Source organism: Chlorocebus sabaeus, chromosome 22 (assembly GCF_047675955.1).
Source record: "Chlorocebus sabaeus isolate Y175 chromosome 22, mChlSab1.0.hap1, whole genome shotgun sequence".
Lineage (NCBI taxonomy): Eukaryota > Metazoa > Chordata > Mammalia > Primates > Cercopithecidae > Chlorocebus > Chlorocebus sabaeus.
This window is the reverse complement of record NC_132925.1, coordinates 39268842-39291685: the sequence shown is the minus strand read 5'-3', so window position 1 is coordinate 39291685 and position 22844 is coordinate 39268842. Positions and strand designations below refer to the sequence as shown.

At 43.5% G+C, this 22844-nt stretch overlaps 1 protein-coding gene across 1 annotated transcript in view; it reads right to left on the bottom strand.

Moving 5' to 3' along the window:
• Positions 1–16614, bottom strand: part of PLA1A (phospholipase A1 member A) — a 30674-nt gene extending 14060 nt beyond the window's left edge. The window contains exons 1-5 of the mRNA XM_007985697.3: positions 16283–16614; positions 7307–7508; positions 5271–5448; positions 4642–4750; positions 1097–1198 (exon numbers count right to left, since the gene is read on the bottom strand). Coding sequence (XP_007983888.2) covers positions 1097–1198; positions 4642–4750; positions 5271–5448; positions 7307–7508; positions 16283–16355 — 664 coding nt within the window. The 5' untranslated portion in view covers positions 16356–16614. The remainder of the gene's footprint in view (positions 1–1096; positions 1199–4641; positions 4751–5270; positions 5449–7306; positions 7509–16282) is intronic.
• Between the last annotated feature and the right edge of the window lie 6230 nt (positions 16615–22844).

Here is a 22844-nt window from a genome sequence, read left to right as displayed (position 1 = left end):
TGGACAATATAACTGCATGTGTTTCTTTCAGAATCGTGAGTCTTAAATGCCAAAAAGAGGCTTCTGACCACAGGAAAAGAGACGTGGACATCTCTCATTTGAGCTGCAAGCTCCTCTGGTCAGGGACAGAAGTTATTTCTCCCTGCACCCACCACACTAAGCACAGACCTCATGGGCATTGGCTGCGGAGCAGAAATGAAGAGGAATGCCCCCACCTTTCCCAACTGGTCAGAAGAACTTAAGTTGGTCATAACGGGTTGAGAGTTGGAGAGTCTTTCCTGTGCCCGTCACTATTGGAAGAGGGATTCTTTTTCTTTTTCTTTTTTTTTGAGACAGACTCTCGCTCTGTCCAGGCTGGAGTGCAGTGGTGCAATCTCGCCTCACTGCAAACTCCACCTCCTGGGTTCATGCCATTCTCCTGCCTCAACCTCCCGAGCAGCTGAGACTACAGGTGCCTGCCACCACGCCTGGCTAATTTTTTGCATTTTTAGTGGAGACAGGGTTTCACCGTGTTAGCCAGGATGGTCTTGATCTTCTGACCTCATGATCCACCCACCTCGGCCTCCCAAAATGCTGGGATTACAGGCGTGAGCCACAGCGCCCTGCCCAGAAGAGGGATTCTTATTCTCCACTGGACTGAAGGGCCAAGCTTGTCATCTGGGGAGGAGGGAAGTTGTGATACGCCTGCCTGCCTGCGGGGGCCCAATCCCTTGGGACCAGGTACACCCATCCTAAAAAATCTTCATGACTTTCCCATAAGTCAGCCAGACAGCAATGCCCTACCCAGTACTGCTTAGCACACTGTTGTTGCTGCATGCGTTTGAATCAGAAAGTGAGACTCATAACCAAGTACTTTCAGTCTGTGAGTGAGAATCCTCCTGCCTATGGTGGCTAAAAATACAACCATTCACCTCAGTGGTCACAGAGACAGAGTCGGAAGAGACTTTCAATAGCATTTTGGTAAACTCCTCACTGTGCAGCAGAATCTCAGAGAGGAGGCAGAGCATCTCTGCCCAGGGTCACACAGCTAGATGCCAGCCTCCTAGGCGCTGCCTTGAGCTCATTCCCTCACCCCAGGAAGGTCACCCCAGCTCACTGTCAGTGTCTGTGTGGATGGCTTCCACGAAGAGGGCATCTCCGGCATCCAAGCGCTCCTCCACACTGGCGCTGGTGTACTCAGGTCCAGCGGGGTCCAGGCCTGTGAGAAGAGACTGATATGAGGGACCACTTTCCTCTCAGCTGCAGGAACATTCATGGACCCACCACACACCCACCACTTCCAGTGCAGATCATAGAGCCTCCTTGAAAAGACCCAAGGGTTGGGAGAATTAGCTGAGGACCATCTTCCTCAGGAAACCCCACTCTCTGTTGTCTCTCTAGAGGTAACCTCTCAATGACTCAGTTTCTCTGGCTCTAAGATGAGCTTGAAGCTGCACGTGGGGGCTAATGCCTGTAATCCCAGCACTCTGCGAGGCCGAGGCGGGCAGATCACGAGGTCAGGAGATTGAGACTATCCTGGCTAACATGGCGAAACCCCGTCTCTACTAAAAATACAAAAAATTAGCCGGGTGTGGTGGCGGGCGCCTGTAGTCCTAGCTACTAGGGAGGCTAAGGTAGGAGAATGGTGTGAACCCGGGAGGCAGAGGTTGCCATGAGCCGAGATCATGCCACTGCACTCCAACCTGGGCAACAGAGCAAGACTCCATCTCAAAAAAAAAAAAAAAAAATGAGCTTGATAACACCAATTATTTGATAGAAGTTAATGTAATGTAAAACTTGTTACTGCCTTCATGTAGTAACAGCAATAGCTACAATTTCTTCGAGCAGTAACTATGGACCAGGCTTTACGCTGGGCAGTTTTACACACTGTAGTCCTCACCATAACACAGTGATTACTGTGAATACTACTATTCCCATGTCTCAGTTTGGATCTCTTCCCTTCTCCTACAAAAAGCAGACCCTGCCACAAGAGTTCAAGGTAGATTTGGGAGAAAGTCTCGGAAAGCATGGTGAGGGAGTGGGAAAGCAGGTCAGGAAATAAAGGAAAATAGTAGTGAGTAGGATATCCCCATGGGCTTTCACCCCACTGGGGTGCCTCTGTGAGATTCTGTAAAACAAGACCCAGAATTGTCCCACTGAAAGGCCAGGAAGCTGAGGGTTTTTGCCATACAACTCCAGTCCCTTATTAACTGAGAGTGGCTCCGGAAGCATAAAGTCCTCCACACTTTTACATGTATATAGCAAAACTGTCTAAAGTTTATTTCCACAGTGGGCCAAGGAGATGTGGGCTGTTACCACTATTTTACAGATGTAGAAACTGCAGCTCAGAAAGAAATAGAAGCGTAAGTGCTTGCCAGAGCAATCAGGCAAAAGAAAGAAATAAAAGACATCTAAATAGGAAAAGAGGAAGTCAAATTGTCTCTCTTCATCAATGATATGATTCTAGAGAACTCTAAAGGTTTGACCAAAAGACTTCTAGACCTGAAAAACAACTCCAGCAAAGTCTCAGTACACAAAATCAATGTACAAAAGTCAGTTGCATTTCTATGCACTAAGAACATTCAAGCTGAGAGCCAAATCAAGAATGCAATCTCATTTACAATAGTCACACACAAAAATAAAGTACTTAGGAGCACACCTAACAAAAAGAGTGAAAGATCTGTACAAGGAGAACTCTAAAACCCTGCTTAAAAAAAAAAAAAAAAAAGGTCACAGGTGACACAAACAAACGGAAAAGTATTCTATGTTTTTGCATAGTATTTGCCAAAGTATTCTGTATTCTATCCAGGGTTGGAAGAATAAATATCATTAAAATATCCATTTTGCCCAAAGCCATCTACAGATTCAATCCCTACCAAATTATCAATGTCATTTTTCACAGAATTATAAAAATCTATTCTAAAATTTATATGGCACAAAAAAAGGGCCCAAATAGCCAAGGCAATCCTGAGCAAAAAGAATAAAGCTGGATGCATCACACTACCCAATTTCAAACTATACTATAAGCCTACAGTGACCAAAACAGTATGGTACTGGTACAAAAATAGATACATAGGCCAATGGAATAGAATAGAGATCACTGAAATAAAGAAGCACACCTATAACCATCAGACATTTGACAAAGTTGACAAAAATTAACACTTTTTTTTAGAGAAAAAGATACCCTATTCAATAAATGGTGTGGGAAAACTGGCTGACCATATGCAGGAGAATGAATCTGGACCCATAGCTCTCACCATATACAAAACTTACTCAAGAAGGATTAAAGACTTAAATGTAAGACCTCAAACTATAAAAATCCTAGAAGAAAATCTGGGAAATACTCTCCTGAATATTAGCCTAGGCAAAGCATTTATGACCAAGTCCTCAAAAGCAAATGAGACAAAAACAAAAATTGGCAAGTGAGACTTAAACTAAAGACCTTCTGCACAGCAAAAGAAACAACCAATGGAGTAAACAGACAACCTACAGAATGGGGTAAAATATTCACAAACTATGCATCTGACAAAGGACTAATATCCAGAATCTATAACGAACTTGAACAAATCAACAAGAAAAAACAACCCCATTAAAATGAGGGTGAAGGACATGAAAAGAGACTTCTTGAAAGAAGACATACAAGTGGCTAACAAACATATGAAAAAATGCTCACCATCACTAATCATCACACCATGATGTACCATCTCACACCAATCAGAATTGCCACTATTAAAAAGTAGAAAATAAATAGATGTTTGCAAGGCTGCAGAGAAAAAGGAATATTTATACACTGTTGGTGGGAATGTAAATAAGTTCAGCCAGTGTGGAAAGCAATCTGAAGATTCCTCAAAGAACTAAAAATAAAATTACCATTTGACCCAGCAATCTTGTTGCTAGATATATACCCAAACAAAAAGAATTTCTTCTACCAAAAGGATACCTGCACTAGTATATTCATTGCAACACTATTCACAATAGCAAAGACCTGGAATCAACCCAGGTGCCCACCAATGGTAGACTGGATAGAGAAACTGTGGTCCACATACCCTGTGGAATTCTACACAACTATAAAAAAGAATGAAATTATGTCCTCTGCAGCAACATGAATGTAACTGGAGGTCATTTTCCTAAGCCAATTAATGCAGAAACAGAAAATCAAATACTGCATGTTCTCACTTATAAGTGGGATCTAAACATTGGGTGCACATGGACACAAAGATGGGAACGATTGGCAATGGGGATTCCAAAAGGAGGAGGAAAAAGCAAGGGGAAAGGGTGGAATAACTACCTATCAAGTACTGATTGCTACTTGGGCAACGAGATCATTAGAAGCCCAAATCTTAGCATCGCATGCTATACCCATGTAATAAACCTGCACACGTAAACCCTGAATCTAAAATAAAGTTTTTAAAATAAGAAATCTAAAAATAAAAAGTGAAAAAAGAAATGCATGGCCTCTCACATTGATATTAGAAATCATGCAATATTAACATACACCATCTTATACCAAAAAAACCACAATAAATAGATTTTAGTGGTAATAGGTGACTTGATTGTAAGAACGAAGGCTCCGTACTCCCCTCTGCTTGCCTTAGAAGAGACATTTTCAGGGAAAGCTTTTCCATCTCTAAAGCCTGGAGGATGGGCAGGGATTAATGTTACCTGTGATCTGTCCCAGCTGGCCTCCGAAGAGCTGTCCCACCATGCCCCCAACGTGGGCCCCCAGGCTAACACCAATGATGTGGATTGAGGATTCTGACACACCCAGCACCTAGAAGAGCAGGGGCAGTCAGTTCCCCGTGGACCACAGAGTCTGCTGGCTTCGCAGTGGCAGGCTTTCCCTGAAAGCTTCAGAAGCCGAGGCCCTGGGCATGACAGACCCACCACACTTACTTTGGAGGGAAAATGGACAGCACTCTCATCATTAATCACTTCTTCTCTTCCTGGGCTTCCCACGCTGACAACCCACTTACTCTCCTTTTGGTGCCCAAAGTATGTGAGTAATGACCACGGCCATTCTCTCTTGAGGGACAACTAAGTGCCAGGCCATCTGCATTCGCTGTCCAATGTGCCATGACACATTTTACAGAGGAGCAGCGGGAAGCTCAGAATGTTCAATAACCTGCCTAAGGTCAGTGCTGTGAGTGGCAAAGTCAAGATTTGAACCCAAGACCACCAAGCTACCCGGTGACTCTGTTTCCACCCTAAGCCTCCTCAGGCAGTGCTTTTGTCTTTCTGACTCTCTCTCCTCATACGCAGCCCAAACTCACCCTAAGCTCTTCTGCACCTACCAGGAGTTTATTGAGGAAAAGGCAGATCTTGAGGCTCAACTTAATCACATTTTTCACAGCTGAGAAGTAGACCCCTGTAGACCCATAAATCCAGTCCACGGCAATCACATTAGCATTCGTTGCACGCAGAAGGGTTCTAATGAATTTATCAATCCAGGAAGGCTTTGTTCCTAAAACACTAGAGAGGGGGCCAAAAAAGGATGGAAAAATTACCCACCAAGTGGATATTCATTGTCATGGAAACCTCTGTTAATCCCAAACCCAGAAAAGAAGTCAAAACTAGAGAAGGGCATATATGAGGAGTTTATTACACAGCACTTGGAGCATAGAGAGGACACAATTCCAAAGTTGCCAGCCCTTCCACCAGCACATATGCAGTCTTTGTGTAAATTATAAAACTTTGCCTTTTGTTCCAGGTAGATGCAGCCTCATGCCAGGGTTCAGAACTCAGGTTGGATTTCAGCCCCATCAGCCTTTTGTCAGGCACCTTTGCACAATGCATAAACCACATAAACTGTATACATTGCATCGCTCCATTTGTGTTATTTGTGGAAAGGAAAAGATAGCTTTGTGCCCTAGAGTTTAGATTTGCAATCTTAATTCTCATTCTAAAATATAGGCTCTTTCTTTGTGGACATTTTCTTTCTTTCTTCTTTCTTTCTTTCTCTTTCTTTCTTTCTTTTCTTTCTTTCTTTCTTTCTTTTCTTTCTTCCTTTCTTTCTTTCTTTCTTCTTTCTTTCTTTCTCTTTTTGTTTCTTCCTTCCTTCCTTCCTTCCTTTCCTTTCCCTTCCTTTCCTTTCTTTTCTTCCTTTCTCTTTCTTTCTTTTTCCTTCCTTCTTTGTTTCTTTCTCTCATTCACCCATTGATTTATTCAACAAACATTTATTGAGTACCAATGGGCCAGGCAGTATGTTAGGTGCTTTCCAAAAAATAAAGACAAATAAGATATCGTCCCTATCCTTCTGGAACTTACAGTATAATGGGAGTTTTCCAGGAAAAGGAAAATAATAGAAAAATGTTTAGAAATCTTTCCCAACAGATTGGGATCAGGAAATAAGTTTTTTGATGGCTCCCAGTATAGAAGCAAAGAGAGCACACTCATGTGGGCAGAGGAGTGCAGACTGGGTGTGTGCCAGAGAATGGGGTTGCGGGATTTAAGAGCAGACAGAGTGCCTCGCCTGATGAGCTCTCCACCTCTATTAGCTATCCCTGGGTTGGAGGTACACACTCAGCCTTGGAAAGTGGTCGAATGTAAGCTTTGCTAGAGGAGAGGCTTTGGCACAAGAGCAAGGAAGCAAGAAGAGAAGCCTAAGGAAACATGTGGCTGAGTCCTTGGAGTCCAGGGATCTGAGAGGCAGAGATAGGCCAGAGATCAGGAAATGGTGGTCCTTTGTACATGGCCTTTGTGTCTACCTTTTCATTGGGTGCCCCCAACTCTACTTGCTCCATGGTGCTGTTACTTTACCATATTCTCTCCCTCTTTCCTCCCATAAACCTTTCTCTATTTCTGGGCCTATTGATGGGCTTTGGAGAAAAGCTGTTCAAAGAAAGGATGGTGATTGGAATTGAGACTCAGTGACTGTATATTACAACAAAATGTGGACTGGAGAGTGTCAGAGAAATTGAAGAAGAGAAGTGCATAACTCCATCACACCCATAACCTCTGGGTATGATGGAAGTGGCACCCATAAATGGAAGTTTCTTAGGTCATAAAACCAGGGAAGAAGTGAAGAAGGGGAAATACAACCCTGGGTAATAAAGGCTCTGTGTATGGAGATTTGTCCAGAGTAACAGACATGTACTGTTTGTGAGTGTGTAGACAAGACTGGCTGGAGAAGTACAATACATGACCAATAAGAATGAACACCATGTGTGCATGTTGACATGAGACCCATCAAAGACAGCAGGACATGAGGGATGGAACATGTGACCTTTGGTAAACTCATTCTGCCTCTTGTTCCCCACTAACTTCTTATGGTATTATGGTTACTTGATCATTCTTAGCTGAAAGGTCCTGTTGGTTAGTTAACTCCCACCTGAATCCATGGATAATTAGTTTGGTTCCCAGAGTGGCATTGAACCCAGAGTTTTGGAGGTCACTGCTTCCTTCTACTAGCTTCCCACAGTTAGGATTCGAAGGGACAAACAGGAGAAACTGGACTTTGAGATCGGTGCCTTCAAAAAGGTTGGCGCTGTGGAAGTCAGCACACTTTGGCTGTGGGGTAGGAGGTGCATCCCCTGGAGGAAAACAAAACAAACAAGAAACATCCAAAGGTGAGGTCATCTGTTCTTAGAAGGAAGAAAGACAACCTTGGAAGGAAGCAAGAAACAGGAGCCTGCAGTCATGGGGTTTATTATACATCACTTAGTGCAATAATCACTCATTTATTACAGCCTGCATCACTTCTGTAATGAAACTCTGTGAATATTTTTCATGCCTAAGGACAAAATAGCAGAGAAGGGATATTGCTCAACTAGATGAGCTTAAAGGCCATGGTGAAATGGCTGTTGTTCTGGGCTGAACTGAGTCTTATCCCCCAAAATTCATATGTTGAAATCTTAACCCCCAATACTTCAGAATGTGACAGTATTTGGAGATAGGGTCTTTACAAAGGTTAAAAGGAGTGCAACAGAGTGGGCCTAAATCAATATGACTATTGTCTTTATATAAAGAGGAAATTTGGACACAGACAGAGGAAAGACAATGTAAAGACACAGGGAGACAGTGGCCATCTACAAGCTAAGGACAGGGGCCTGGAACAGATCCTTTGCTCATTGCCCTGAAGGAACTAACACTGCCAACATCTTGATCTCAGACTTCCGGCCTCCAGAACTGTGAGGCAATACATTTCCATTGTTCAAGCCATCCAGTCCACAGCACTTCATAAGAGCATCCCTAGTAAACTAGTAGAGAAGTCTAAATAGAACCTTGGTCAGCCAAATGAACAGTTGCCCTGGGGACTAGCCTCACTCTAGTCTGAACACTCTGACCCAGAAGGATTTCCAACCGCTTAGCCCCGCCTAATCACTTCTTGTCCTTATGAGCAGTCAAGAGCCCTGCCATAGCCTTCCAGTGCCCAGCCCATGGCCTAGAGAGATGGTAGAGAAGAGCCTTAACAAGCCCCACCTACTTCACAGCACCTTACAATAGATACCTTTACAATGGAAATTCTCTGGCCAAGATAACTGCAGGCCTTTAAAAAACACTGAACAGAAAAGGCAACGTGAAACTCCTGCTTCCCAGGGAGCTGAAAATCTGGCCCATTTTCAGTACCTAGCATCCCACCCTAATCCCCACTTTTGTGATGCAGAGGTGTGGTCCCTGACTTCCATGCATCCCACAGGGAGACTGGCAAGAGCAGCAGGGTGCACGCTGACCCACAGAACAGCCCCACACAGCATTGCTGCCACCAGACAAAGTGATTCACAGAATCAGAGGTTCAGAGGAGAGGTCCGGATTGCAGACTTTGGTTTGTGTGGGCCCTTTTGTCAAGGAAGATGTGACTTTAGGTTTCTGGAGTGATCATCTGCTATCAGAGGTAACTGGGAGCCCATATACAACTGGGGTGTGGATCTGGGATGCTCTGGGATATGGTGCTATGAGTGTGGAGAATACCTCAAGCCACGAGGCCTTCTGGAGCATCACTGAAGTAGACTAGAGGTTTCCCCATCACTGCTTCTGAGCCCCAGACTTTATCCCCAATCCCCTTGCAGAGCCAGACCAAGCAGGCAGGTTTGGAGGCTCCTGGGAAGAAGCTCACTCTGAGAGTGCAGGCCCTAAGCTCTTCAGCCTGCGGCTTGAACTCCCACAGCACATGAGAGAGCTAGTGCCTGACTCCATCGTTTTATCAGCGATGATAAACTGGGGGATAAACACTCCCCCAGTGTTTGGCTCTTTAAAGAAAAGACGAAAAGACTGTGCTTCAGCATGAGATGTGAACCACATTAATGAGTCAATCTGCTCTGCTGTTCATATAGGGCAGCCTGCATCCAGCAGAGAGTCTGAGTCCTTTTAAATAACCATAATATGTCACAAAGCAGGCCCAAATAATCACCAAAGAATCAATATCATCTAAATAAAATGTAATAAAACTAGAAATCAATAACAAAAATTATTTTAATATACATTTGGAAATGTAAAAACACCCCCTCCCATTTTTTCCAATAAGACAAGCCCATCCCATGTGCCTGTGGTATTTTTACCAGCCCATAAAAAGAGAAGCTCCTGGGCACAATTCCTCATGGACATATATTGCTGAAACTTATTCAAGATTTTTAAAAATTTTTTATATTCCGGTAAAAAAATATATAAATTATCATCTTTACCTTTTTTAAGTGTACAGTTCAGTGGTAATAAATACACATATATTATTTTCTCCCCTTCATTCCCAACTCCTCTCCCCTTCTCAGCCTCTGGGAGCCACAATCTACTACTCTCTATCATCATGAATCCACCTTTTTAGCTCCTGCATATGTGTGAAAACGTGATATTTGTCTTTCTGTTCTTGGTTTATTTCACTTAACATAATGGCCTCCAGTTCCATCCATGTTGCTGCAAGTGACGGGATTTCCTTCTTTTTAAAGGCTGAATAGTATTCCTTTGTGTATATATACCACATCTTCTTTTTATTCATTCATCTGTTGATGGGTTCTTAGGTTGGTTGGTTCTATATCTTGGCTATTGTGAACAGTGCTGAAATAAACATGAGAGTGCAGATATCTCTTTGATATACTGACTTCCTTTCCTTTCTTTTGGATATATACCCAGTAGTGGAATTGCTGGATCATATGGAAGTTCTATCTTTAGTTTTCTGAGGAGCCTCCATCCTATTCTCCATAGTGGCTATACTAATTTACACTCCTACCCACAGAAAAACACCCTTTAACCTTTTAAGGAATGTATGGGTTAAAGAATAATCACAATGAAAACTACAGAATATTAAAAACTAAATGACAATAAAATCAACACATATCAAAACTTGCAAAGAGTGGCTAAAACAGCACTTGGGTTGTTAAAATAATTACTTGGGAAGCCATTAGACTGAGGCAGCTCTAGTGCTTGAGTTCCTATAGAAGCTCACCAAACCTCAACTCATAGTGAACAGCTATGTCCTATGAGGCTTAAGCTTTAGCACTCAGAAGCTGCCAACTAACCTAGGGACCTTAAGGTACTGCTCCACTTTAATCAATCAAATATTTTCTTTGCCTTGCTCCATAGGCACCTTATAAAATTTCTTCCTCACACACCTTTGGTGGAGCCCTGAGCCACTTGCAATGTGAAGCTGCCCAAACCATGAATCACTGTTTGTTTAAATAATCTCTTTAAAATTTTAATGTGTTAAGTTTACCTTTTAATAGGGAAAAATGTATAACCTTACATGCAAATGTTAGGGGGGAAAAGGGAAAGACTTAGATTAGATAAGTTAATATTTTAACTCAGAAAAGAATACCACAGAAATCCCAAATAAAATATAGGGAAAGAAATATAAAGGTAATAGTTGAAATGGAAGAAATAGAAAATAAGGAAATATGAGCAACATTGGTAGCAACTTAGTCATTACAATTTCTCAGGCTTTGCAAAGTTGCCTGGGATGTCTTTGACTCTTTCCTGTCCCTCACTTCCCACATACAGTTGGTAAGTTCTGTTAGCTTGAACATCAGAATGAAATATTCGGAATCTAACCCTTCTCACCACGTTGGTCCAAGCCATCATCATCTCTCACAACCACTGCCATAGCCTGCAACTGTGTTTCTTGCCCTCTCTTTTGGCCCCTTCAGTCTATTTGCAACACAGCAGTCAAGATTTTTCTTTAAGTCAGTCGAGTCACGTTACATCTCTGTGCAAGAGTGTCCAAGCCTTTTCACTCAGATAGAAACCTGAAGTCCTAACAATGGACTGTAAGGCCCTAACTGAGCTAATCCACCCCACTCCAAGAGTCCTTTGCCTTATGCTACAATCACTCACTTTTGCAGCCAGTTGTTCTCCTGGCCCTTCCTCACTCTAGATGGCTTCCTGCCTGAGGGTCATTGCCCGGTCATTCCTTCTGCCTGTAATGCATTTCCCTTATGTATCTACATGGCACTTCCTTCCCCTCCTTCAAGTCTTTGCTTGTCAAGTGCTCTCTTCTCTATTCTCACATCCTATTTCAGTTGTAACCTGCTTGTGTTCCTCACCTCATTTCTTTCAATCTTCCTTACCCTGGTCTATTTGTTAGCAATCATCACCTTCTAATCTACTATGGAATTTGCCAAGTTATTATACTATTGTCTATTGGTGGTCAGTCCACATTAGAATGTACTTTTGAACAAAGCAGGGATTTTTTAAATCCATTTTATTCACTCTACTGCCTAAAGAAGTAACTGTCACACACGAAGGGCCAGTACCCAAAACTAGCTCTTGAAAAAGAATGAGCTAGATGTACTTTTGATAACACAGAATGAGAGAAAAAAGGGAAGGTACAAATAAACAATATCAGGAATAAAAAGGGGATATAAATACAGAATACAGTAGATTTCCTTGAACCATAAAAAAGTTTATATGTACCCCAAAACTGAAAATACTGATATTTTGCTAGAAAATGGATAATTTCCTAGAAAAAATGTAACTTACCAAAATTTAGTCAAGAAAGGAAAAACCGAAAATCAAATGTAAAACTATAGCATAAAGGAATTGAAACACTAGTTTCAAAACTATCCCTCAAAAAAGTCTAAGAAGCCTGAGAGTTTTACAGAGGAATTCTATGAATCCAGCAATCCCTAGCTTACACATGCTGTTCCAGGAACAGAAAATGGGAGACAGGATTCCAGTTCATTCTATGAGAATATCCAACATACCAAAACTGCACAAGGACAGGCGAGAAGGAAAAACTAAAGGCTACTTTCATGTATGAACATAAACAGAAATCTAAGATAAGATGTCAGCAAATCTAAATCCATCCGGGATAACAAGACCACAAAGTATATCATGGCCCAGCAGGGTTTGCTGGGTCAATTCTTTGTAAAGAATTAAAGTTTATTTTAACATTAGAAAAAGTATTAATGCAATTCACATATGAACAAACTAAAGAAGAAAAATCATATGCTCATCTCAATGGATGAGCAGAAAAAAAGAACGCTTGACAAAATTCAACACTCTTTAACATAAGAAAGAATATCTACTAAAAGCCTATAGTAAAGATTAGATTTACTGGGAAACATTAGAAGTATTCCATCTAGAACTGGGAACAGATGAGAAATGTCTGCTACCACTGCTTCTATTAAATATTGTGCTAGAGGTCCTAGTCCTAACCACTGAAACAAGGCAATACAATGGGATAAAAGTTATAAAGTTTGAAAAGGGAGAGAAGAAAATTGCCAGTATTTGAAGCTGATAAAATAGGGAAGCATATTCAGATACTGACTCTACCTAGCACCACTCTAACCAAAGAACAGTGACAGCTGAGTATCTGGCCAGGCTGACCAGAGGTTTACAAACAATAGAAAGGAGGGGTGAAGAATGAAATACTGGCTTGTCTGAGTCTGAAAAGAGCCTATAGTTTTCTGTTCTTGAATCTTTGACACTGAAGAAGTGTTAGAGAAGGGTGAGTAAAGCCTGGTAACAACCATGTTTCCATAATGGGAAGTGACTCTCAGGCATATTTGACAGAGTTCCCTTCACCCTCCTGGGATGCTCGTGGTTCCCATGGGTGGCCTCTGTGATCTGTAAATGCTGGAAATGTGCTCCTCTACGCTGCCACCTGCACCTCTCTCAGCTGTGTTCTGTAGATCGGTATCCCCTATGTGCTTTTGTTTCATAGAAGTGTTATTTTGCTAAAACGGTTTTGATTGTGTGACCTGGACCAAGAACGGATGGGTGCTCTGGCAGTGACAGAGTTGGCACAAAACCATATCAGACACTTTATCAAATGTGGAGATGACAGAGGAGCCATTGGTGCATGTGTCGGAAAGCGGGTGCCCTTCTCCAGGCTCCTCGGGAGGACACTGCAGGAGGGGAGGAGGGCGGAGGCCCCCTCCCAGTAGCTGACTTGAGGGTGGCTCTGCCATGCATGCAGGGTGCAGTATCACCTTCAGGTCCAGGCTGACCTTGGAGAGGCTGGTGTCACAGGCTGCTTCTACTCAGCTGTCTCTGCCGCCAGCTCAGCACTACGGGCCCCTGAACTTCCTGCCACCCCCTTGAGCCCTGGGCTCCCCACAGACAGAGCTGTGCTATCAGATGACCTGTGGATTGAGGCATCAGCAGCCAGGAGTGTCTTTGAAATGGGCCAACCTCTGGAACCCTTCTTTGGCTGAATTGTTTCAGGATGAGTGTCATTTAATCAATCTGCCCTAATGTCAGGAAGTAGAGATGAGGACTGCAGCCCGCTCAATTTCTTTCTTCTCAGTTACCAAGACCTTTGGCTTATTGAATGTGTCCTGTGTGTCAGGGCCTGGGTGAGGCTCTGGGGATTCCAGGATGAAGAAGACGCCAGCCATAACTGTCCTTTGGGAGCTCAAAGTCTAGCGGAGAAGGGGAAAATAAGCCGGAAGCCCCACAGCAAATAGGGATGTAAGATCTGTGACCAGGAAACATAGGTACTGAGAGAACACACAGAAAGGCCATCTACCCCAGATGGAGGAAGACTTGTGCACCCATCTGGAGGAGAGGACGCCTGAGCCGGCCTGGAAGCTCAAGGGCCAGGTTGATCAAGGAGCTCAACAATCTCAAGCTCCATAGTCCAAGGAAAAGCTGGGTGTGACTGGGGTTGCCATGAAAGATTGTGTGGGCACACAGTCAGGAAAGTGAGTGGAGGCTGAACTTCCAAGAGGCCCATGTGGGTCAGCTACTGCCCTTGTGTGACAGCAGGCACCTGGATACCTCCTGAACCTCCTCCCTCCCGATCATTTGAGCTCTTCCTTTCCTTTACCTTGAGCTCTCTGCATCCGGCATCCTCTTTATTTCCACCTACTTCATCTAGGCTGTCTAAAGACAATTATATCCTTTTTCCTTTTCCCTTTGGCATATTTCTATCCCTGCCAGCCACACACACACACACACACACACACACACACACACTTCTATCTCTGCCTATCCATCAACTTACTTACTTTCTGAGATAGCACTGCTAAAAGTAAGAATAAGGAACATTAACTTAATAAATATTGTTGCTGTTTACAGTGGGAAAGGAAGAGAAGCAAATGGGAAATAGAGAATACCTCACTGGGTAAGTGTGAAAAGAAAGACACCAGAGACAAAGGCAAGAGGACAGGGCAAGGGAACACCCAGGTCCTGCTAACATGTTTTCATAAGCCCACTTCCTGCCCAGAGTATCTAGAATGATTCCCACATATGTGGATGGAACCTGATCAGCTTCTGCCCTGACCCTAACCCTGCTACCTGGTTCCGAATTTCTGAGCTTCTCTTATCTGTGTGACAGAGACCCCAGGCTTACCGACAGATGAGCTTCCAAAAGGAGTTTGATGCCAATTTACTATTAGTCCTCCCACTCCTCAACCTTCAAATCAGGACAACTAGCAAATGCCTTTCAGCCCCTAAGGAGGCCTGGGGCTCCTGAGCAGGGACAAAGTGGGCCTGCCAAGCCCACTTCTCAGAATGGGACCCACAGCTCTCCTAGGCGATACCTCCCACCTTCTCTCCAAGGTGGCTCATGACAGCCCTGTTCCCTCCACTTCCATTAGCCTAGACAACAATTTGCTAATAATAAAATCGTAAGGGAATAAGCAACTGCAAAAGTCAGACCCTGTGCACAGATGATCTCATTCAGTCCTTACAGCATTCCTATCTGGTAAGGATCATCTCCAACTACAGGTAAAGAAAGCCACTTCTTCAAGGTCACATAGCTACAAAGAAACAGAGCCAGGATTCCAGTCAGGGTTAGTCTGACCCAGACAGAGCCTACTTCCCATCAGCTCAACCCATTGCCTCCTCTAAGCAGCAATGCAGCAACATTCACTGGACATCTGCAGTATACAGAGCACAGCACTAAGTATGTTAAAAGAGACAGAAACCTCAAATCCTCGCCTTTTAGGAACAAATAATTGAGGTAGGAGAAAGCACATACAGAGCTCAACAGCACCTCTGAGAAACCACCCATGAGTGCAAGGAGAGTATGCAGTCACCTAAGTGGAACTTTGTAGCAGGGAGGGGTGTTGAGCAGAAAAATAATGAATACAAGGGAGATAGGAATACAGAAGCCCCCTTGGAAGACGCAAAGAACAGAAATCAATCCAAAGGTGATGTGAGCAACTCCAGGCAGAAGCAATGACATATTCTAGAGCCAGGGAATGAGAATTAAATGTCCGGCAGAGAAGAAAGAAAAGCAGCCTGCGTTGGGAGCAGAGGGAGGGGATTTTTCTAAGGGTGAGGTCACCACCACAGTGAGAAGAAGTCTCCTGAGAACTTCTGAGAACCCAAGGCAGAGCAGGTTAATTTGCTATATTAGGCAAGTGGGATCAGTGTGTCAGTTCTTTACTGGGGAAAGATAAATGCAAATTGGCATCTGAGGGAAGTTTTCCTAGGGGCATCTGGGGTTAGCAGGGACTAGTTCCCATCACCTAGCTGGGATGATAAACCACTTGAGTTAGGTTGCCAGATTAGAAAGGACATCTAACAATCTCAGTGACAAAATCGTTATTAGTTTGGAAAACCTAAATTTTAAAATTAAATATATCTTAGAATGGTGGATATTTATGGGATGAAAAATGAATATCTTAAAATTAACCAAATTTTATTTTCTTACAGTGGGTGCTGGCTTGTGCAAGGTGAAAGGGGTTTTTTATGTGGGTTTTAGAAAAAATGAGTCGGATAACCAGGGAAAGTTCAGGTTCTGTGACCTGTTTACCATCATTCTGATTATGATAAAAGGGGTTTTTTTCCCCCCTACTCTTTTAAATTCACCTCAGAAGAGGCAAAAGGCTTTTAGGGGAGCTTCCAAAAGTTGGTACTGCATAAGTAGTTGGAGATATATGATCATTGACTGAAATAAGTTCCTCCCAAGGCCTGAGCCCTGGCTTACCTGAACTTCCAACGCTGAGCCACAAAAGTAGGCCCCCCACCCAGAAGCGGCTCTTCCAGGGACCTGGGGGCATTGCTGAGCTGGAAATCTCAGAGCTGGTATGGAGTAATTCCCTAAAGCCAAAGAGATCACATAACCCAGCCTCTCAGAAAACACCCACGTGGATTTCACTAATCATTAACTAGCCTCATGACCTGAAAAGGAAAAATAAATTCTTCCTTATTTATTTAAATGCCAGAGTTTTCGGTTTCTTCTTCTCAATGAAAATAAATACACTTTCTTTTGTGTTAACCAGAGTGCACTGAAACACACTGTCCTTCCTCTTTGAGCCAAACATGATCAAGAAACTATTTCCTGCACCTCTCCCACTTCCCATGATAGGATGTTACTAATAACCAAGGCAGAAGTCCTTCATCTCTGGGTGACCAGAAACCCCTCATCGTGTTGGAATTATCTGTGGACATGTGTGTCTCCCTAGAAGATTCTGAGTGACTTGAGAGCAAAGGCTTTCTCTTTTCATTTTTGAATCCCCAGTGCCTAGCACAGGACTGAAATAATAATATAAGTATCCATTTAACGGACAGAAGGGAAGAAGATAAAGTTTCCCTCTGGAGAGTACTATCATTTTGTAGAATCTTGGGGCTAGAAGTCAAGTCCAACTTTGGAGATGTTCAACTTCCTGAATTCACAAAGAAACTGAATATTAGAAAAGAAAATGACCTATAGAGATCACATTGGTGGAAGTGGCAGAGCCAGGCCTGGAACCAAGGTGGTTCCAGCACCATATGACCTCTCCACCCAAAGGAGTGGCAGAAACCACACAGAACTATTTCTAGGCACGTCAGTGGGGCTGGGGCAGAGGGCGGGGCACTTGTCTGCCGTTCCCTAAATCATAACACATTGCTGTTAGGCAGACAGCCCACCAGCAGGGCCAGGATCATCTTTTCTGAACAATAACTCTCTGAGGTGAGTATTATCAAAGAGTATTAATAACTACTGTATTAAGTAAAAATTACTTAACTGTGATAATTACACAGTTAATAATCACAGATAAGTACGAATTACTTCTCTGTGACAGAAGTTAAGTAATGTGTATTAAGTACAAACATTTGTGTTTTACACAGCTGATAGGGCACAGAGAATTTAAGTCATTTGCCTGAGATCATGCAGAGCTGGGATTTAAAGCAGGATGAGCCAGCCTCAGAATCCATGCTCTGAGCAATGATACTCTACAGCAACAACTCCTGAAGAGGCACTGGGACCATGCCATCATGGCTGAACACAGGATAGGATTATTTTGGAGGGGCTAGCCCTTACTTCCCCTTTGCGCATGATCTCACTGCTCAAGTGTTGCTGCAACCAGGAAGGAGTGTGGCAATAAGTAGGGCACAGCAGAGGTCATTACTGAAAGCAGTCTTGATGTTAGAGATGAAGCTGAGTGTATGAGTTCAGGTCCTCAGAGAAGAAGATGCCAAGATAAGACAAGATATGCAAGAGATTTATCGGACTAACACCTGTAAAGAATAAAAGGTGCTAGAGAAGGCAGGAAGAGCCTTTAGGTTGTGGTGCACATCTGACACCTGTGAAAGAGAACGGGCAGGAAACAGAGGATTACATAGGAAGAATCTCGGGCTGCAGCACAGTTTCTAGAATATTCTGACCAGGCCAATGGGGACTCCTCAGGCCAAAGTCTTTTGTGACAGCAGATCTGTGTTTTGTAGAAATGAGCCTGCATTAGCAGCCACATCCTGCTTAGTCATTAGCTGGGGTCAACCTCAGCACAAAGACAGAGGTAGATTCAGAAGGCAGCAGCTGGAGCCATCAGTCAATCATTTTCCCTACAGCAGGAGACCTGAGGGCTGTTTTCCTGGCCACCCACACCGTGGCCAGAGATAGTTAATCCCGGGCGCCCTTGTGCCTGGCATGAACACAGCTGACACTGAGAGAGCACTTTCACTTTCTTTCACATCCAACATCTAGCACAGTGCTCTCCGAGCAGGGTCAGAGTGGTCCCTTCCAGAACCACCTGCCTCACAACCTTCCAATTGACTTGGGACAGATTGCTGGACCCACTCCAGACACACAGAATGAGAATCTTTGGAACAGGGCCCAGGACTCTGCAGCTCCAGCAGGCTCCTCGGGTGATTGCTAGAACCGTTAGTCTTCTGTTAATACTTACAACAGCCATGTCCATTTCACCAGTGGAGAAACTGAAGCTCAGATAGGCCAGGGGCCTAGGGACACTGCTTGAGAGGGCCAAGGCGAAACAAGATATGCAAGAGTTTTACTGGACTAAACCTCGTCCTTCTGAAAAGTGAGATTACATGTTTTAGAAGGTGAGGATGAGACCCTTCTACCTGGAGACACTGAGAGAGCCACAGTTCATATTCAGTGTATGCTGTCTGTCTCCCCCAAGGAGAACGTCAGCCTCAGAAGGGCAGAGTCCTGGCCTGTTTTGCTCACTGAGATACCCCAGTACCTAACACAGTACTTGCTACACAGTCAGTAGTCGATAAATATTTGCTAGGGGAAGGCATTGTTCAACTGGTAGGGTGTGCTGGTCAGTCCCCACCCCTCTTTTAGAGAGGGGGTCCCACTCACTCATTTTAAAGTGGAGTCAGATGGTTCTATTTGCCTAGGATCCAGGTACACAAGGAGCAAGTGACCAGGGAATCAACGTTCAAAATTCTGAAATGCAGTAATGTGATAATGGATCACCACAGCCTCAACCTCTTGAGCTCAAGCAGTCCTCCTGCCTTGGACTCCTGAGTAGCTGAGACTACAGGTGCACACTACCACACCCAGCTAATTTTATTTATTTATTTATTTGTTTGTTTGTTTGTTTTTGAGACAGGGTCTTGCTCTATCACCCAGGCTGGAGTGTAGTGGTATAATCTCAGCTCACTGCAGCCTCAACCTCCTGGCCTCAAGTGATCCTCCCACCTCAGCCTCTCAAATAGCCTGGAGTACAGGCACTTACCACCATTCCTGGCTAATTTTAAAAAATCTTTTTGTAGAGATGGAGGTCTTGCTGTATTGCTCACACTGATCTCAAACTTCTGGTCTCAAGCAATCTTCCCATCTCAACTTCAAAGCATTGAGATTAGAGGTGTGAACCACCATACCTGGCCTAACATGCATTTTTTAATAGCTCTACACATATACACTTTTTTAAAAAATACAAAAACACGGTTAAAAATAAATCTCCATCTCCTTCCCCCAGGTTTCCCAGATCCTACAGAAATCAAGCAATGTCATTGTTTCCTTGCACATCCTCCTAAAGATATTCTATCTCATGCTTTTTAGATTTTTACACCCTTCTTTTGACCTACTACTTTTTTTTTTCTTTTTTGACAGTGTCTTGCTCTGCCACCCAGGCTGAAGTGTAGCAGTGCAATCATGGCTCACTGCAGCCTTGGCTTCCTGAGCTCAAGTAATTCTCCCCCCTTGGCCTCCCAGGTGGCTGGTACAGGCACACACCACCATGGCCACCTAATTTTTCTTTCTTTCTTTCTTTCCTTCTTTGTTTTTTTTTGTTTTGTTTTTTTGTTTTTTTGTTTTTTTTTTTGTAGAGACAGGGTTTTACCATGTTGCCCAGACTGGTCTTGAACTCCTGGGCTTAAGTCATCTTCCCGCTTTTGCCTCCCAAAGTGCTCAGACTGTAGGTGTAAGCCACCACGCCTATTCTTACACAAACTCTTTTGAACCTTGAGTTTCACACTAAGCAAAATACTTTGGAATTGCCTCATTCTTCTTTTAAGGTTGCACAGAATTCCATCAGATAGAATGTGTCTTGAAATTTTAGTGCTCAACCCAAAATGGCTGAAGCCCTTATCTTACCTGATTTTCAGAAAGTCCAATCTTTTGCCAGATTCTAATTTGAGGTGAAGAGCACAATTATGGAGGCTCTCCACTCCTGCTGTCCTGTATGTCCTGCATGTGAACATGGGTACATGCACGCACGCACACACACATGCACCTTCTCAGAACAAGTCATAAAATACAAGTACAGTGAAGGACAGTTTTCAAGGTCTTGGACTGGGCCTAGTTCTTTCAGTTTTCTGGCTTATAGTTCTCAAGAATAACTGTAGAATGTGCTGGGAATCCAACATCCTGGGACCTGTTCCAGTCCCCCCACTACACGATATCCTTCAATGCTTTAGCTCAGTGATTCTTGTTTCCCTTGAGTATAAAACCCAGGATGGGCTGCCTTCCTGGGGGTCCTCAGCTGTGGTGCAAGTGGGCATGTGCAGATGAGGCTCCGTGTGCCCCAGGCAGCTTTCCTAAGCCTTGGGGGACTGGCTCACATGAATTTCAGGCTTCTGTTATCTGCTGCCTAGCTGTAAGTAACAAGCCAGATTCCTGTAACTTATTGTGTGCATAGGAATTCTGTCTCCCAAGACTCAGACAAATCACAGTGAACCTGCTTTTCACACAGGACAGTCTAAAACCTTACGGAGAAAGAGAACATTTCATGCCCCTAATATGCCAAACCACATTATTTTAGCCTTCATTTAAAAACATCTATATTCTGTCTCTGTTTTTCCAGAAAGAATAAGTAGAGACCAGCTTTATATTAGCCCAGACAAAAAGGTCACTTGTGGTTTTGCCAGAACAGAGAAGCTGTGTACCCTGCCGGTGATGCCAAGCTTGCAACTGTTGAGAGGGCTGAAAATTATTTGTAGCTTTAAAATGACAGTTTGATACTAAAATTCAATGGTTTAGTGTTTATTCTCTGAGATCACTTAACTTCAAAATAAAATTGTGAACTTTAAGGGCTTATCTTTGGGTGTGCATTATGGCAAGGGAGTATTGTGAGAAGGTTGAAGGGAAAGAAGGCCCTGTGAGCACCCGGGGTTGTGTCAAAAGTTTCCCACATGACAGAAGAAACTGGCTGGAGGTGGTTGTCTGGGAATTTCCCTGGGTCTCTCATTTCATGACAGCTTGGTAAAAAGAAGACCCTAGATACACTTTTTAAAAGCCACCAGTAATATATAGATAGTATATGTTAACATATCTTTTTCCATTTTTTGTTTAACTGCTTATTATATGCTAGATACTATGCTGTGTAAAATGCACAACAATCCCACAAGGTAGATACTATTATTAACTCCATTTTCCATGTGCAGAAACAGGCAGTGCAAGGTTTAATAACTTGCCCAAGGCTACACAAAGTGGCATAGCATGGATTTGAATTTGAAAAACTACCACCAGCAACAGGTCCTTATCCTTTCTGCTGAATTCATGCTACCTACTCTCATTCTCACCATACTCTCAAGGTGGGCATTATTAGCCTCAACTTACATTAGTCCTGAGCAACCTGAGGCTTGGAGGCATCTGGTGGCAGAGCCAGGTTTCAATGGTGGCTCTCTGGAAAAGATCACAGAGCATGACTTTTCTTAGTCCTAATTACATAGCAATTACCATGTTCCTGCAACAAGGAAAAAATTCACACCTTCAGAGCACCCTCCTCTTAGGTCTCCTGGATTCAGGGCTGGTGGAATAAGGGACAGTAGAGAGTCCACCTCACCCCAGAATGTCACCTCCACTAGAGCAGTCTCCAATAGAAAGTGTATTTTAGAAGGAAGATATAGTAGGAAGACACAGCCAGCCCCTGAAGTGGGCCGACAGATGGACTGTGTCACTTTCACTTGCTGACATTGACAATGGGGAGGAGGGTTGTCCATATACCAGCCAAAATGATGAGAAACACCGCTTTGAAGCATGGCTCTCTATTAGTAAGTACATGTTTCTATCCACAACTCTGTAGATTGGGAGACCAAAAGATTCTTTCTTTGCTCATATCTCCAAGTCAGACAACCCCATTTTAGACTCATGTTCTCTGGGTGTTAGTATTGAAAGTCCAGGGGCTCCAAGCTCAAATACCCTGAGAGGGGTCACTTGCCTGAGGCCACCAGTTGGTAGAGACAACGACCTCAAGGCCCACAAAAGTGAAGGACCTTGGCAAGTGGAGACAGATATAACCAACCACAGTGTGAACAGGTAAGTCTAGATCATGTCCGAAGCATTGGGTGGGGTCTCCACTGTGGCTAAGGGGCAAAATGAGTGCAGAGGTGGGGGAACTGCCTGAGAAGGGGAAAAAGCCTGAGAGGAGAGTGAAGATTCTCTGCCCACTTCACAATTTTTCCTGGGTTCACTCTGTCCCTTCCCTACCCCTGCTGCCAAATGTGGATCTCAAACCCACACCTAGTCTTTCCTCTTGACATCACCACTTAATTGTAGGAAGGTAAAGACAGCACAGGCTTACACTGTCACCATATTATACCATTTTGACTCTAAGGAATGATTTTCTACTACTTAAACAGCTAACAATTAGAGTGTAGTAGAATGTGTACAAAGAAAATGGGCTTTAAAGACTGTGCTATGATGACATAGTAAGAAATATGTATTTGGTCTCTACCCCTGAGTTTCTGATGCAGAGCTGCTAAAACCCTTGTAGATAGGGGTGCTAATCTTTTGTTCAAATATTTAGTCTTTGACCCTGGTTCCTGGCACAGAACTCTTAAATCCCTTGATATTTCCCGAGTGAGAGGAGCATCTT